Source organism: Mustela erminea, chromosome 12 (assembly GCF_009829155.1).
Source record: "Mustela erminea isolate mMusErm1 chromosome 12, mMusErm1.Pri, whole genome shotgun sequence".
Lineage (NCBI taxonomy): Eukaryota > Metazoa > Chordata > Mammalia > Carnivora > Mustelidae > Mustela > Mustela erminea.
The window spans coordinates 78,178,335-78,192,295 of NC_045625.1; the positions used below are offsets into that span (position 1 = coordinate 78,178,335).

At 40.1% G+C, this 13,961-nt stretch overlaps 1 protein-coding gene across 1 annotated transcript in view; it reads right to left on the minus strand.

The window, feature by feature from the left end:
* RORB (RAR related orphan receptor B) overlaps positions 1-13,961 on the minus strand; it is a 190,411-nt gene that overhangs the window by 52,517 nt on the left and 123,933 nt on the right. The window contains exon 2 of the mRNA XM_032308223.1: positions 3,445-3,530. Coding sequence (XP_032164114.1) covers positions 3,445-3,530 — 86 coding nt within the window. The remainder of the gene's footprint in view (positions 1-3,444; positions 3,531-13,961) is intronic.

Here is a 13,961-nt window from a genome sequence, read left to right on the forward strand (position 1 = left end):
GGCACCCATCTTGGCCACAAAATTTAAGCGGAGCCAAAAAACTTGTTAATCAGGATAAGTAATATTTTAACACAATATATTGAGAATCAACATAAATGCAAAACACCCCATTTTCTTTCAGTTTGGGGCTCTCCTACAGCGTGGCCTGGCACGTGAAGAGAGCTCGGCCGCTCTTGTGAGGAACTTCAGAAATAGATGTGTGGTGCGTATCTTTTTAGAGAGTAAAAATGCCAACCAGTTTTGTGTTTAAGCTCCAAGTCATTCAAAACAAGGACGACTTTGGTGCCCACAGGCCCACGTGTATTGCTTACATAATGGACCAGTGATGGCAGAAGGAGCTATCTAATTGTCTAGTTCGAATGAATTCATGGAGCCTTTAAAATGGAGCTCACATCCAATCCCCAGGGATCGAAATGATGTACTCCCTACACAAATGGCTCCTGACATACAATGGTTCAATTTATGATTTTTTGACTTTACATGTGGAGCGAAAGCAGTGCGCGTTCAGTAGAAACCATACTTTGAATTTGGATCTTTTCCCAGGCTAGAGAGAGGCAGTATGGTGCTCTCTTGTGATGCTGGGCAGGGCTGTAGCCCCAGCTCCCAGTCAGCCTGGCAATCACGAGGGTCAACAATCCCCTATACTCACAGCCATTCTGGTTTTCACTTTCAGTATGTTATTCAATAAATTACATAAGATATTCGACACTTTATTATAAAGTGGGCTTTGTGACTTTACCCAACTATAAGCTAATGTAAGTGTTCTGGGCACACTTAAGGTGGGTGATGCTAAGCCTCGATGTTTGGTACGTTAAGTGTATTAAATGCATTTTTGACTTCAGGTATTTTCAACTCACCCTGAGTTTGTTGGGGACATAACCCCTATGCAGGTCAAGGAAGATATATACCATCAAAGCAGTCAGAAGCCATAACTTCGGCCCATCAGTCTTGATAAAAGAGGACTTTGAATTTATTTTTTAAGAAAGCATTGGTGGTTTTTATCTTTGGATGCTTTAGTGCCACTTAGCAAAAGAGCTGACAGAGAAGACTTTTGAAGTCATAGCCACAGTCCTAATTTAAGGCCAATTTGACATTAATTATGAGGCATTTCTTGCTTATCTGTTGTTCATTATTGCAAATGAGGTCTTTGGCATAAAAAAGAGATTCTGTTTCAAGTTTTATTGAATGAGGAGGAATTTGAATAAGTGCACAAGCTGAATTGATGTTATTTGAAATGGGCTGTTTATGTTGACTCAAGAACCATATTATGAAAATTCAGAGGTTGATAGTGAACGTACTGATTCCGACATCTTATTCTGAGCAGAGTTTCTTGAGTTTTCTATTTGGAGAAAGATGCAGCAGATTGACACATGTGGGTTTTCCCAGGACATAAAAAAAAAAAAGTAGTGTCATGTACAATGTCATTCTGGCTACACCTTTAGAATATGGTTGTGAATGGCAATGTAGTTTCTAGTATTGGATCTTTTTCCTTTAAACAGAAAAGATGACAGGAACCTACACACTTGTTTCTGGCTATTGACCTGTTCGAATATCTTTGTTTCAGAGTCAAGTCTTCTGGAAATTACTGTTTAAGATGTTTTGCTTTTTAACATGAGCATACACTCATATTTTGAAATCGGGCGTTTTCTTAATAGAGCTTATATGTTGAAACACAAAACATCCACACTTTGACACTGGTTAAAAAAAAAAAAAAATGTATGTGGTGGATACTTTGTAAACCAGACCAGAGGCCTTAACATTGCATAATAAACCAACACAGTGGTGGGAATGCTTTCCCTGGAGGGTTCAGATTCTTAAATTGTTAATGTTACGAAGAAAACTATTTGTCTAAGGAGAATAAAAAATCGCTGATTTGTAATTTTGCTTGTTTCTTCTGATGAGCTGGAAACAACTGCATTAAGTTGGGTAACACACAGTTCTCAGCTGTAGGTCTGCAGAGGACCAGAACGTAGCGCAAGTCTCATGCCCTTCAAATACGGATGATCACTCACCACTTTGAAAGCAGGTCAGTGTATCGACAGGTTAGTTACATTTATGTTATTCTCCCCTCTCTGTATCCTTTTCCCACTTTATTTTCATTTATTTCTTTTTCTTTTCTTCATCCCAGTTTCAGTTCCAGGAATCATACTTTCTTGAGACTATTATGAAGACATGGCCAGTTTTTCACATACCACGACTATCTGACCGTTACATGAGCTTCATTTCACATGTTTTTGAGTCTGTTAAGATTAAGGCTTGTTCTTAGAATCTATGGTTGTGGTACATCTCCTTCAGTCTACAGATTTAAAAAATTTTTTAATTTTTTAAGTCATCTTTCTACCCAACGTGGGGCTCGAGCTCAAAACCCTGAGATCAAGAGTCATGTACTCCACCGACTGAGCCAGCCAGGGGCCCCTGTCTACCGATCTTCAATTAATTAATGAGTTGCTCTGCTTCCATCTTTGATCAAAAATAAGATTGCTTTTGCCAATAACTTTGCAACATGTCATTTTTCACTCGCAGAGTGTAGCTACATTTTCTGTGTTCTGGTGACACTTTGCCCTTTGAAATTAGGTGTGGAATTGTTTTTTATTTCCTCCGTGGTGTTTTGCCTCTCATTCCCACCCCCCCTTCTAAGGAAGAATTTAAAAAAACTTACTGTGAACTTTCAAGTTTCTCTTATTTCAGATTAGGTCTGTGTTAACTGTGATTTTCAACTTTGTATTTTAAGAGCAACTTGCTCATAGGAATTTGTCTTTTGAAGGGTTGGTTCAATCTCTCCTTGGAGAAGAACACTAGATTGAGAATAAAAATCCTGTGTTTTTGGCCATACTCTGTCACTAACTAGATCAGTGACATTGGCCTAATGGCATGATCTTGTTTATACCTCACTCACTGAAAAATGAGGAGGTTGGGGCAGATAATTTTTAACTAATTTAGAGTCTGGTATACTTCTGACATTCTATGCTTCTACTTTATTTTCTGGAATGTGAGAATAAAAGATGGTCCTGTGCATACTGCAACTGTTACCTGTGACTTCTTTCTCAAGCAGATTAATAAATCTAGGCCATTGGCTTGCAATCTTTAACCTTTAGTAGTTTCACCTAGTAATCAACACCCTTGAGTTTACTAAAGACAGTACTGTTAAAACAGGAAGAGGCTGTATTTCTATCTGTAAATGTGACTAAGTCAAGCTTTTAAAATCCATTTTTAAAAATCCATTTTTAAGTAGCTGCTGACCAGGTATGCAACCGCGAAAAAGCTGGAAGGCCAAAGAACAGAAAACCAACCCAGCCACACACCAAGCAGAAGCTCCCATGGGTGAGCAGCAAGCACAAGCACCCTTCAGCCCTCTTTGAAAAGATGTCACCACGTGCATGGGGAGGTACACCGATGCCTGAGGCAAACACGATGCCTGGCCAGTGCTGTGTTCAAGCCCCCTACCTTGCAGCCTTCACACGTGATCACTCCGTAGTGGATCCCGGAGGACTTATCGCCACAAATTTTGCATGGTATCACTTCAATTTGTGCTGAAAGGGGAAAAGACACATTTTGAGTTTCATCCTTTTGCTCTCCTGTCTCCTTCCCCCCTCTTCCCAGCATGACCTTAGGATTTGAGGACGCTGGGGTGGGGTCGCCCACCACTCCTGGAGAGAAAGGACAGCCATCTACCACCGTTTGCTTTGTTTTTCTAAAACTGACATATATAAGCAGGGATCAGAAGTTTTCTAAACTCTTAGTTCACTGCTTCCTCTTTTTTAAGCTTGACCTGGTTACTAAGTTGACTCAAAAATCCCTTGAACCTGTGGCTTTGGTTCTCTTATTTTGCACTTCAAACACGAGGTCACTGAGAGCTATCCCATGCCTCATTTCAACAGCATTTTAAATAAGTAAATGAAGCAAAACTGGAAGGGGTGATAGAGCCTTTACACATGATGTGGCTGGATGTTTACTGGTGAAAATGTCAACGGAGACAACATGTATTGATCACACTCCACATGACCACGAGACTAATAAAAGTTATCGACACAAGATATTATAAATTAAGGACACAGATAATTTCACTAATACAACAAAATTAATCCATGGAGAAATCAGGGGAAAATGATAAAAACAGGTGGCCACTATGACTTTAATATAAACAAAGTAATTTCATGGGGATGAAGACATCTGGGCTGAGTTTGAAGACTGTGTACGGTGAGGTTAGGCCGATGTGAAGGGCAAAGGGCATTTCTGCCAGCAGAATGGAACAGAAGAGATCTGGAGTAACAGCGCCTCGTGATCATTGACAATGGCTCACAGACAACTCAGCTCTACTGGAAACGTGGGCCATGTGGTTGGGTAGAGGGAGTGATAGGAGATTATGGAGTTCCTGGGAGTTAGTAGAGGAATTTTCACCTGATGCCACTGGCCATAAGGATTCAAGGAAGGGAATAGGGTGAAGACACATTGGAAGTGGTGGTTTGGGTCCTTCAGAAGGGTGGGATCAGCCAGTTGAACAAAATGAAGCAGAAGACCAATTCAAAGGCTATTCCAAAGCTGGTGTTAGGAGATCAAAGTATGGATTACATCAGTGGCAGGAGAAAGGGAGAGAAGAAGCAAATAGGAATTTCAACTGGGATCAACAGAAGAAAGGACACAGAGGTGGAGACTGATGGAGAATCAAAGGTGACTTCAGCTTCACCCTTGAGGGTCAGGTTCAACAGCAGTTTTGACACAAATGGGGCTGCTGGTAAGGCAACTACTTTGTGGAATGTGGTAGAGCATGGGATTTCCATCTCGCCTGTGGGCACAGGTAGGCACCTGTAGATGGAAACTTGTGGAAAGATGATTTTAAGTCATCAGCACTGAGGTTATGGATGAATCCATGAGATAAACTTTATTTAGAATATAGTAATTCCTATGTCTCTGGTAGTATTCTAAGTGCTGTTAAAATTGTACACACCAGGAAGAGCTGCTATTCCTGTTCCCAATTTAAAATAATTATGCAAAATATGCCTCAAAATGCTTTGTACATCAATCTGCCGTTTGGATGCTTTTCTATAGTTTCTCACCCTGGAATATACAAAACAGATAAATGTAAGACATAACCCTCTTTCTCTTATTGTTTTGCATTTTTTAAAAAGAGAATACTTAGCTTTAGGAGAGTGTATTCAATTTTTTGAAACCAAGTATTTCATGGTAAGTTCAAGTCATCTTTATGAGCAAAAAATTCAGCGTTATGGCCCTATTTTTCGTATGAGAAAACTGAGGATTGAAGTGGTTAATGATGCCCTTGAGCTGCTTTGGGAGATGGCAACTAGAAATTAGCCAGCTTTCCCAACACTTTGTTCAGTAACCCTTTCCCTGCCTACCTCAGGTTTCGGACATGAATACATGTAATATACAATATAATTCCTATATTAGTCCAATAGCACCAGCCAGAGATAATGATAAAAACATCAGGAGTTGAGACAAAGTCAACTAAAACAGTTATGAGCCTAAGTATTTATATTAGTTCTGTTCCTTTAGCTTTCAAGTGAGATGAACTGGTAATTGTTTTCAAGGTTTTGTGATGGGGGAAAAATGTGAGAGTTGATGTAATTCTATTCTCTTTTCCTGGATTCCTGTCCTTAATCTGTTACTGATTGGGTCCACGGCCAAGACCAAATTCTTGTTCTTTGGTTTATCAAGTTTAGCTGACAAATGTCATAGATTGGTGAGGATTAAATGAGATATTTTATGTGAAGTGCCTTGCAAAGAGTAAAGAACTACAAAATGTCAGTCTTCATCAGCATCAGAACTATTGTTAGCTGGTATTTCTAATGCTATTGGACAAGAATTATGACAGACCACGTTATTATTCCTCTATTAAAAAATCTTATTTAAGAAACTCAAAAGAGTGACACTATACATTATTTGTACTTTTTTTTTTTAAGTGATGATCTTTCAAACAGGGGATTCTTTATAATGATTACAAAACTGACTAAAAATAACAGGTATCTGCTGTACAGTTGTTAGGCGTCTATGATATTAAGTCAGAGGCACTCTTTGCATAAATTACTCCCCAGGGAGTAACTTACACGTGGGGAGAATCTGCTTCAATAAGTTCTTAATTATAAAATGATCTAACTCTAAAGGAAATGAAAATAGAGGTAATTTGCCCCCCAGGGTGTGAGAAGATGTTTTTGAAAGCCACAAAGGTTATCTTATACAACTTGGAAAATACAAATGGGAGAAGGAATGATTCGATAGAGCATCTGCATATTTATACATATTTATTATCCCAGCTCAACGTGTAATCCTGAAGAACCATAAACATTTTAACAGTATTTTTAAAGAGAAAGAAAAGGGCATATGTGTGTTGTTATGTGTAGGAAGGCATTATCAACTGGAAACCAAGGACTGTTTTTACCTATCATGGCAGAACAGGTCATCTGAGGCGTATTATAGGTAAAGATAAATTTAAATAATTTAAAGGACTAATCCTATTCCTTTGCCTTCATTTAAAATAAACTGCTTCTGCGCTACAACATCACAACTCGTCCTATGTATTTTATAAAGCACGTCTTCAAGGCAGAGAATTTCGGACACTGATTAGGACAACGAGGACGTTACTGCTCCAATGGACACTTCTAAACGTCCTGCCAGTACTACAGCCACGGTCTGGTAGGCAGTTATCTTGCAGTGAACGCAGATCTGCGGACATGCTATTTATCACGGGTCCAAGCTGAACGTCCACGGAGGATGTGGTGGCTTGGACCACACCAGCTGTAACAGTGAAGGCACTCTAAGGTAACTGAAGGGGGAGTTCAACTGTCCTGCTTTTGTGCGACTCGCAGATTAATTCAACAACAGTGTTCTCTAAGAGACAAACACAGAGGAGCCGCGATGCCCTGAGAGACGGCTTGAGATGTGCTCATTTCAGTTTCCCCATTTCTTTTATTTATTTATTTATTTATTTATTTATTTATTTATTTTTTTAAAGATTTTATTCATTCATTTGACACAGAGAGATCACAAGTAGGCAGAGAGGCAGGCAGAGAGAGAGAGAGGAGGAAGCAGGCTCCCCGCGGAGCAGAGAACCCGATGCGGGACTCGATCCCAGGACCCTGAGACCATGACCTGAGCCGAAGGCAGCGGCTTAACCCACTGAGCCACCCAGGCGCCCCAGTTTCCCCATTTCTTATATCTTCTGCTCACTTCCATTTTCCTACTGGCAATCCTCTGTGGAGACTTAAGTTAAAATTTTATTTACCAACTAGATCTTTTTGTTATAAAAGCAATCCTAGATAGTATTTCGGAAATGATATTCATACAATATCAAAGACTATCATGAAAGATTTGAAAGAATTTGATGTTTTACCTTATAAAAGATCACATTAGGAAGTACGATTAGTTTAATACTCCCTGATTTGGCAGGCAGGTCCTATTCGATAATTATCAACTAGTCACAGTTGGTCTCTTCTTTGAAGATGGCAGTTCTCTCTTCTCCCCCTGTCCCCCGGTACCTCCTGAAGGCTCTCCCTTGCTTAGAGCCCCTTACTACAGCAGCGCATGAAGTCACCATGTGTTCAGTGCTTCCTGAGGATCAAAATGTACATATCTTTTGTTCTGGTCCCTCAGAACCCCCTGCTGCTGAAGGCAGGTGTGAAGTTAGATTAACTAATCCAGGCGAATGCATGCACTAGGAAATGCGTCACTTTGATGCATCAAAATACCTTCATTCTTAAAAGAATCCACCAGGCACGGTAGTAATAGTGGACTGTTCAGGTACTGTCTGGTTGAAGGAAACTGTGGATGTTCTTGTGGCACTCAATCCCCACTCCTACTCCTACAACTCAACCTGGCCATTTTTATCATCAAAACATTTTAAGTCTGTGGAGGAAAGTGTCCGAGTTAAAACAACAACAACAACAACAACAACAACAACAACAAAAAATATATATATATATATATATAAATAATTTATTTGACAGAGAGAGAGAGAGAGAGCACAAGTAGGGGGAATGACCAGCAGAGGGAGAGGGAGAACCAGGGTCCCCGCTCAGCAGAGTGCTCAACATGGGGCTTGATCCCAGAACCCTAGGATCATGACCTGAGCCAAAGACAGATGCTTAACTGACTGAGCCACCCAGGTGCCTCAGGACTTTTTAAAAAAAATTTTTTTCTACTGAGACCAAAGATCATTTGTATGACTCCTAAAAGCAGTAGTCCTAATTTTCTTTCTTTCAGTACAACCAAGGGATTCCACATATTCCCTTTTAAGCAGGGGTGCCTGGGTGGCTCAGTTGGTTAAGTATTTGCCTTCAGCTCAGGTCATGATCTCAGGGTCCAGGGATCAAACCCCACATCAGCTCCCTGCTCCGGGGAGAGTCTGCTCTCCTCCTCTCTCTCTCTCTCTCTCTCTCATAAATAAAATCTTAAAAAAAAAAAAAAGGCTTTAAGCAATACAGATTTCCCATGTTTGGAGTGAGGAGAAGTAATCAGAATCTTGCGATTGGGGTGGATACATATTTTGGAAGAGATCCGCAAGTGATTCTGCTACAGTGAGGCTCCCTCCCATTGAGGAGTAAATGAATCAAGCTGTGAACTAGGAACTCTGTAGCATGTGAACCACCTGCAAAGGAAATAAAGCCCAGGGACAAGCCTATAATCTGAAATTACTAAGGAGTGACCAAGAAGTTTCTATTTGTTTGCTGACCTTTGGTTTGGGGTTTACTATTAGCATCTTTTGTTTTCTGCCTTTCTTCTTTTTCTTTTTAAAAAGATTTATTCATTTATTTGAGGGGGGCTGGGGCAGAGAGAGAGGGACAATCTCAAGCAGACGACACACTGAGAGTGAAGCCAGGGTCAGGGCTCGATCCCAGGACCCTGAGATCATGATCTGAGGTGAAATTAAGAGTCGTATGCCCAGTGGACTGAGCCACCCAGGCACCCCCATTTTTCTTTTCCTGAAGGGAAATAAGAAACATCTGCCCCATCAACAATAACTTCCATTCCTGGATACTGGGTTTACCCCTCAGTTTCTGTTTCCCAGAATTTTAGTTATGCTAAAAGTGGGCAGAGCAGGAAAAACTCTTACTGTCTGAGTGAAGCAAAATTTGCACATACAAAACTTCCAATAAGGTTGACTATTTTGGTTAAAATTCCTTTTGCACATGGTCTCAGTAGTTGTGTAAGTTGCGGCTCACCTACTGTTTGTGGCAAGTCCTAATTAAAATCCCTGTTCGTAGTCCCTCCCTCTCTCACTGGCAGACTGGTAAGTTTCTACCTCTATCAGGCATACAATCTTCTGATGTCACAGAAGAGCAAACCTACAGGATAAAGCGAGTATTTCTAAGATCTGGTTTCAGTGCAACTCTGACTTATCAGAAAAGAGCGGAAGTGTGGAAAAATGAGACCCTTAGGAAAAAAGCAGAAGTCTTTGAGCTTTTATATCACGCTATGTGGTGACTCTAAAAGATTCCTGACATCGGATCAGGTCTGCGTTCACGTGTGTCTCAACGGGGTGCACAGCATCTTTAATCCCAGCTTCCTGCTTAAATACCAAAACCAGTGTATGCAACTCAGTACACTCTAATTCCTACGAGAATTCCTCTAATTCCTCTATCAGCATTTGGGATCTCCCTTTCTTCTTAAACTCTCCTCTGTAATATTCTGGGTGGTAGACTGTGTGAACCTTTGGTTCCATTCAGTTTAGACAGACAGCTTCTGAATGACCTGCAGGTAACATTTATTTTTATATTATTATATCCCATATGTCACTGGGAACAAGATTAAGAAAAAATTGCTATCATATGAGAATGGCAGAAAATGATTTTTTTCAAAGGCCTGATTTATAGGATTATCATGAAGGGCGTTGATTTATCTTCCAGAGGAACACTGAGCCCCAAAGAGTTGTTTGCTGACTCTAACTCCTCAATAGACCGAAACAACAGAGAACGAGAATGAGACCAACAAAGGACAGTAGCAGCAATTAGCATCATCATCAATAGCAATTACTGAGAGTAAGTTAAATATCCCCCTTGGAAGTCATAGTGGTTTTAAACTCATTATTTATGAATTGATTCCCATTAGCTACATCTTATCCTATCAGAGTTTTAATTACAACAAGATAATGTGTGTGTAGGATCTGACATCATTCAGGATAAAAGAGTCATGTCTTTGGTGACCACCCACAGTGTGGTCTGCACACCAGTGGCACCGGCACAACCTGGGGGCATGTCAGAAATGCCTCGAATCAAGACTTTCCCAAGACCAACTGAATCAGAATTTGCTTTTTAACAAGCTGCCTAGGACAGCATTCAGGTTTAAGAACTGCCCAGTGATGTCCAGGCAATTACAGCTGTAGCTATTCTGAGAACTAATGGAATTTTTAATTTCTCTGGTATTAAGGGAAATGAAAAAGTTTATGGCACTCAGGAAAAAGAGTTTCTAGTGTTGTCTGTTAGGTATATATCTTTTGTTCAAAAGGCAGGAGGAAGGACACTCAAAGAATTTGTTACAAAAAACCCTTGTCATTAATTGACAAGGCAGAAGAAAGAGAAGCCAGTGTATGACCAGAAACATCTTGCATTACTGTAATTAACACTCGGTGTACTGGGTTTCCTTTACAGATTTTAACGATTGTCAGCTGGGTCTACATCTCTTCACACTGTAACCCTGTGTGGTAGTATGTCTCCCCACCCCCACCCCCCCCGCTTTCTGCAGACCTGTTTTTGGGGTCTGACCACTACTAGCTCACTCAATGGATGCTCTTCAAAAAAAGCCTTTTAAGGAGATTTTAAAAAGTAGTTTTTCTATTTTAAATTTTTAATCACACAAAGTTTACTCCATTTTGGTGGAGATAAGGAGGTCAAACAACATTTGCAAAGAGATGAGCTCATTTCAGCTCTCCGTGGTAATCCTGGAGAGGATACCTTCGGAAGGCTACCCCATCTGGAGGAGCCATATTCACTAACACAGAGCTCAGTAGTCATGATGGTTTCTCACTGCATTCCTCCCATTCATCATCACGCTGTCCTGAACCCTACGATCAAAGTGTGGTCCCTCACCAGCTCACTAGAAATTCAGGCCTTAGGGGCACCTGGGTGGCTCAGTTGGTTGAGCGACTGCCTTCGGCTCAGGTCATGATCCCGGAATCCCGGGATCGAGCCTGCATCGGGCTCCCAGCTCCATGAGGAGTCTGCTTCTCCCTCTGACCTTCTCCCCTGCCATTCTCTCTCTCACTCTCTATCAAATAAATAAAATCTTTAAAAAAAAAAAAAAGGGGGCGCCTGGGTGGCTCGGTGGGTTGAGCTGCTGCCTTCGGCTCAGGTCATGATCTCAGGGTCCTGGGATCGAGTCCCGCATCGGGCTCTCTGCTCAGCGGGGAGCCTGCTTCCTCCTCTCTCTCTCTGCCTACTTGTGATCTCTCTCTGTCAAATAAATAAATAAAATCTTTAAAAAAAAAAAAAACTTAAAAAAAAAAAAAAGAAATTCAGGCCTTAGTTTCTACCTTGGACCAAGATAATCAGAATCTGCATTGTAACAATGTTTCTGTGATTCATACTCACAGTGAAATTTGAGAAGTCCTGGAAGAAAGAAGGAGAAGGTATTCTATAATTTAACTCTCAGAGAGTGTCTACCCCTAAACCACAACTCCATGTGAGGAGACTTTCATCTCAAAAAAAAAAAAAAAAAAAAAAGACATGGGGCACCCGGCTGGCTTAATCGGAAGAGCATGTGACTCCTGATATCAGGGTCATGAACTTGATTCCCACATGGGAGTACAGAAATTACTTAAATAAATTTTAAAAACTTAAAAGGAGATGTGTATTCTTGAGAGCTAATTTTTTTCAGTTATAAAAAGAAGAAAACAGCGATTATTTTGCTTCAGTGAAAAACCAGTCTCTCTGCGGTTCCTTCTTTTGTTTCTGAGCCTCTTTCTCTAGTCTTCATTTAGCTGAAATCTTCAACAGAAAGCTCATGTTTATGCAGCACCCCCTTCACTGAAGGAGAACAGGAATGGAGAACTCCACACACCAAGTCACACACAGATGACTCAGAGAGAACAGGCAGACTTCATTCCCTTGATAAAAATTCAAAAACAGCAAAACCCCCTCTTTCTGGGAGATGAAAAAATATAGTTTTTCTTTGTTAAATATCAAATTGCATTAAGACAGACAAATTACAGACAGGAAAAAATATTAGAAAACAAGAATGTGACCGAGGGCTTCTAATCAAAATATTCAAAGAGTTTTCAAAATTCAAAAAAAAAAAAAAAAGGGCAAAAGACCAGAAAAGACACCACAGCAATGATGTATGGATGGCAAATCAGCATATGAGTAGACGTTCAATGTTGTATGTCATTAGGGAATTAGAAATTAAAACAACCTTGTGATGCCACTACATACTTACCAGAATGATTAAAATCTAAAAAACAAAACAAAATGATAATATCAAATGCTGGCAAGGATGCAGAGCAAAAGGAATGCTTATTTGTTGCTGGTGGGAATGCGAAATGGAACAGCAGCTTTGGAAGGAAGTTTGGCGGTTTCTTATAAAACTACCTGGTCTGACCATATGACCCAGCAACTGAATTGGCAACCTACATCCACACAAAAACCTTTGCATTAATGTTGCTGGCCACTTTATTCATACTTGCCCCACAAAAGAGATATTCTTTAATAGGTGAGTGGATAAACCAACTACATTGCATCCAGACAAGGAATATCATTCAGTGATTAAAAAGAAGGGAGCTGGGGCACCTGGGTGGCTCAGTGGGTTAAGCCTCTGCCTTCGGCTCAGGTCATGATCCCAGGGTCCTGGGATCGAGCCCCGCATCTGGCTCTCTGCTCAGCAGAGAGCCTGCTTCCTCCTCTCTCTCTCTGCCTGCCTCTGCCTACTTGTGGTCTCTGTCTGTCAAATAAATAAATAAAATATTTTTAAAAAAAAAAAAAAAGAAGGGAGCTATGAAGCCATGAAAAGACATGGAAGAATCACATAGGCATAAGGTAAGTGAAAGAAGGCAGTGTAATTCCAACCATATTACATTTTGAAAAAGGCAAAATAGAGACAGTAAGAAAACAAAAAAATCAGTGCTTGCCACAGATTCAGGGGAAGGAGGGGAATATAAATAGGTGAAACAAAGAATTGTTAGGTTAGTGAAATTATTGTGCATGGTATAATGATGCATAAATATCTATCCATTGGTCAACACCCATAGAATGATACAACATAGAGTAAACCTGATATAAAGTATGGACTGTAGTTAATAATGGATCAGTATGGGCTGCCCCAACTTTTTACTAAACATGCCCCCAGACGCAAGGGACACAAAAGCAAAAATGAACCTTGGGGTTCAAGATAAAAAACCTTCTGCACGGTGGAGGAAACAATCAACAAAACTAAAAGACAACCTACAGAATGGTAGAAGATATTTTCAAATGACATATCAGATTAAGGGCTAGTATCCAAAATCTATAAGGAACTTCTCAAACTCAACACTCCAAAAATAAAAAAAATCCAGTCAAGAAATGGGAAGAAGGTATGAACAGATACGAACAGAAACTTCTTCAGAGAAGACATACAAATGAAAAAAAAAAAAAAGACATACAAATGGCTAGTAGACACATGAAAAAATGCTTAAATCACTCATCATCAGGAAAATACAAGTCAAAACCACAGTGAGAGACCACCGGTCATAATGGCTAAAATTAACAGCTCAGGAAACAACAGATATTGGTGAGGATGAAGAGAAAGGGGAGTCCTTTTACACTGTTGGTTGGAATGCAAACTGGTACAGCCACTCTAGAAAACAGTACGGCGGGTCCTCAAAAATTTAAAAATAGAGCTACCCTATGTAGTAATATTACATAATATATAATTACCCTATGTAGTGGTTGTGCATAATATGGAATATTATTACATAATATTTCATAATTATGTAATAGTGCATACCTAATATGCACTACTAGGTATTTATCCTAAGGATACAA